General features: G+C 29.8%; 1 protein-coding gene across 1 annotated transcript in view; it reads left to right on the forward strand.

Moving 5' to 3' along the window:
- Positions 1 to 4,568, forward strand: part of LOC106686779 (cyclin-dependent kinase 17) — a gene marked incomplete in the record, with an annotated part of 35,944 nt that overhangs the window by 18,175 nt on the left and 13,201 nt on the right. Inside the window, 2 exon segments of the mRNA XM_067046921.1 lie at positions 1,247 to 1,380; positions 3,009 to 3,213. Coding sequence (XP_066903022.1) covers positions 1,247 to 1,380; positions 3,009 to 3,213 — 339 coding nt within the window.

Raw genomic sequence — 4,568 nt, forward strand, 5'->3', positions numbered from 1 at the left:
TTTCTGATTATTCCCGGACAACTCTTGACCTCTTCCTCGAGTTGGGTACAATAGGTGTCCCAGTTTGTCAACTTTGGATTCCTGTACACCGACTCGGTCATGTCACCTATTGTTAAGTCATATCTAATATACCGATGATCTGAGCATGTCTCTTCATCCGAGACGTGCCAATTCTTAATCATCGGACCTACTCGACGAGTGGCTACAAAATGCTAAATGTTACTTGGCCAGTGAATCTAACTAATAAAATGTTATGTTTTGGGAACCACCTAATATATTCTAGAATACAGAGTATGTATGGCCCCCTTGAAAATAGGCATTACCAGAAGCTAGCAGTACCATACCTAATATTATCCTCAGGCATATCATTATAATAACAGGAATGGTTTTGGTACATTCATGGTACAATATAATTATGATTTACAATGATGGTTATTTCATTCAAGTGACCATAGTTTGAATTAGGCGTAATTTATATGTGCACGCTATTGGAGCCGCTTCATACCAGTAATGTATGGGCATAAGGTTCTCCTGTTAGCTGTTCAAAACCCTTCATAACATTGGTTGAGAGGATATACCAACCTGGAAGGCTTATTCATGGGTCAACAGCTGGTGAGTGAGGGTGGTATCTCAGCACACTTACTGGCACAGAAGAGTAAAATTGTAAATCATACTGAAATTATTATCAAATATTTATATTTAACAAAAATGTATAATCAAGAAACACTTGATTGTATGTTTTTAGTACCCTTAAAGGTGTACACATAATTGTTTTTGTTCTAAACTGAGAGCATCCAATTTATCATGTAAAAATATAAATGTATTTGTCCAATTGTAAATAGTTATAGACACAGTGGCAGGTGTAAAAACAAACTATTTGGATTTTCTAAGGAACCTGACACCTGATAAACTGTATTATTTTTACAGGGTTGTTAAATAGGTTATTGTTGTTGTTTATACTAATTTAGAATTCACTCTAGTTTACAAATTTACATCACTTTTTATTACTGTTTTTTGGAATTTAGCTCTGTGTTTAAGGAATTTTAAACTAAAATAAAAATTGCAACATTAATTCATGAATGCGAATTTGATATGAAATTAAAAAATCCCTAATCTTGTTTTAAGTTTTAAGTCTGTGTGTCCGTATGTATGTAAATTAGGTCATATTTTTTTCATATTACTCATTATATTAAGTAAGTAAGTAGACTGGTTTTCAATTGCTTTATCGAAAAATTTTAATTTTCAGTTAGCAGATTTTGGCTTAGCTAGAGCTAAATCGGTTCCTACCAAGACATACTCAAATGAAGTTGTTACTTTATGGTATAGACCACCTGATGTTCTCATGGGTTCTACTGAATATTCTACTCAAATAGACATGTGGTAAATAAACTCACTATTAAATTATTCAAATTACATTGTTTATTTGTTTATATAGTATAACCCTCTGATCTACCACAACTAGTAGAGGAACAGCATTGAATTAAATCTTATCTTATCTTTCTTTAAGTTACTTTGAATTAATTTTGATTACCATTATGTTGTCAGCCTTGTTTAATTTAATGTTTAATATTCTTTTGTTTAAAATAAATGTATGATGTATATAAAAGCTAACATAAATCATTAATAATATGGAGATTATTCTATAAGTATAATGTGGTAACGAATTAGTGGTAGACCGAAGAATATAGTATACAATAATATGTTTGTTATACAAGATGGGTGGTGTAATTGAACACTGTAATTATTCTAGAATCTCTCTACCGTCTGTCTACAAGGTACCTACAATGTTACTTCATCGACTATTTTGGGCTATTTCTCATCTACGTGAGAAGATCGGGTTATTTAAGGGTGGTTTTATGAGTGATAAGTCTTGGAAAGATCAAATATTCTCTGCAGAACATTCTATAGAATGCAAAGTAACATAAATGCCTACCATTTATATATTAGTATCCAAAAATCCAATTAACAACATCTGGGATTAACTATTACAAGAATTGTTCATTAGAAATACTAACCTTACTTTTGTCTGATTAAAACCACTGTTAAGTTCATTGTATACCTCAAGTTCTTGGTCACACTTTTAAATGTTTTAGTTTAAGGAGTTAGGAAAGTAAACTGTATTGCACTTGTAATGTTTTATATTCCCTGGACTGTGGAAGATATTCTGGTAGGAGGAACAAAGCTCAATAATTCTGCATGCAGTATAAACAAATTATCTAGAAAACCTGTTGACAGTATCCATCCCTTGAGCTAAAAAGAGCTATGGCTAATATTTGGTTAATGGTGAAAGAACCCAAAACCATATAAAAGTATGCAGGCCCCCCCAAGAGCTGTCCTAGATCTTCCTCAGACAGAGAGTGGAAATAATAAATGTTGGGAGATGGTTGATGAAGAGTTCATTCATCTTGGTTTTCAAGTGAATCCTGTTAACAGTATACAGGCAGAGATTCAATGAAGGGTGTTGGATGGCAGCAAATGCTATTTTGCACTTCATAAATAGTTAATAAGTAAAATTATTTCCTCAGATGCAAAGCTCTGCATCTACAGGACATAGATTAGGCCTATGCTAACATCTCTCAGAATGTTAGTCAATATCAAAACTAACTTCTTAAATTTGAATGAAAAATCAAGGAAAATATTTGAATCCATGTATAATAATTCAAACTTGAGGATTTGATCTAATAAATAGCTTGTGAAAAAATCAGCAAATAGCTTGATATTTAGAGTTATTAATATTAGATGGCTCTGGTAGAATGTATCCTTACCAGATTTCTCATAAGATCCTACATTAAAAGATAGATTCCATCAATTAATCAGGAAGACCCTGACTCCAATTGATAGGTAGGATAATTGCAAAAACATATATATATATTTATATTTATGTATGACGGGTTACCACAAACCCTGATTTTCCCTCAGTTGTAGCACTAAAGAGCAATATTTAATAAGTTATATTGAAAATATAAAAAATCTCTATTTACTTACATTAATGTATTATTATTTTGTAGGGGTGTTGGTTGTATCTTTTTTGAGATGGCATCAGGTCGTCCTTTGTTTCCTGGCTCAACTGTTGAGGAAGAATTGAATTTAATTACTAGAATCTTAGGTCCGCTTAATTCACCATTTCCGTCAGAATCAGTTCATGAAACTTTGATTTCTCGAGCTCCTAGACTTCAACAAGATGGCATATGTCTTCTTAAATCATTTTTAGTGGTAATTAGTTTCATTCTATATTATAATTTTATTTTTATATTAATCATATGCATACTGTAAACTTCATGAGTGCTCAAAGAAATATATATGCACCTAATGTACCTGGCAAAAAGTTATGAAGTAAATGAAAACAAAAAAAATCAAAAGGTTTCTTAATAATTCTTCATTAGTTAGTAAACTCATTTGAATAGTAAAAAGTAAAGATTAAATCAATTATTAGGCTGTAAAATTATGCATAGTGATCATGTTTTAAGTCTGTAAAATGATAAACTTGGTTACTTTTGACTCCCACAGTTTAGTGATGATTAGAGACCGGATTTTTGTGCAGTATAAAATTGAAAAACATGCAATAAAAACTCATTCAATTTAAATTTGGAAATTCATTTCGTAAAAACCCAAAGTATTAATTAAACATCCAAATTCTGCAATAAAAATCAATGTTATTGTCTTATTTATAATATTAATACATGGAAAGCTTACTTAACCTTGTTAGAATCAAATTAAAATCAATTAATGTTTTCTACATTTATGCAAATGTACATAAAAAATAAAATATTCTGATTAAAACTTAAAAAAATTTCTGTAATTGATGAGCTATTAGAAAGCTAATTGTATTAAATGATATATTATATTCCTATTATGAAGGTTGGAATTTAATTTTTTTCAAATTTGAAGTTGAAAGTTTTCGATACAAAGCTTATTCTTGAGAGACTTTTTCAAAGCTACCTGAAACCACTGGTTAAAAAAATTCTGAAACATTCGTCAATTGTGTTTACTTGGTTTTTTTTTTTTTTTTTTTTAGATTGAATTAGACTCTTTATATGTCAATCAATGGCATTGTTTTGATTAACTCAAGTTCATCAATTTCAAACTATAAATAAATAGTAAATTGAATAAATATTAGCATACGTAGACCTATATGAATATAATATGAGATATTTAGTACATATGAACATTAAATTGTATGACAAAAAATTCAAAATTTAAACCCCAAAAAACATGCAATTTTGTGTATTAAAAACTCATAACATGCCAAATGAAATTAGTGTTATTTGAATCTCTTTTCCATGATTTAAATTTCTTTCGTGGTTTGATGAAATTTGAAGCTAGGGAACAAAAGCTGTCTCTAGTGATAATTTAAAGATTTTTATGTCACAAGTTTTATTTTTTAATGGACTTTCATATTATAGCTTTTTTCTTGGTTTGCTTGAGAGAGTAATTGTTTCTTTTTGTCTGATTTATTATTTTTTATATTAGATAAATTTCCCATTGACCAGAGAGGAAAGGATTTCAGTAGTAATTTTAAAAGTTCTATTTTAAAGTAATGCGAGTCTGTTATATTCATTTCTTAAAAG

This window comes from Halyomorpha halys, unplaced genomic scaffold (assembly GCF_000696795.3).
Source record: "Halyomorpha halys isolate HHAL.00 unplaced genomic scaffold, Hhal_1.1 Scaffold36.1, whole genome shotgun sequence".
Classification (NCBI taxonomy): Eukaryota; Metazoa; Arthropoda; class Insecta; order Hemiptera; family Pentatomidae; genus Halyomorpha; species Halyomorpha halys.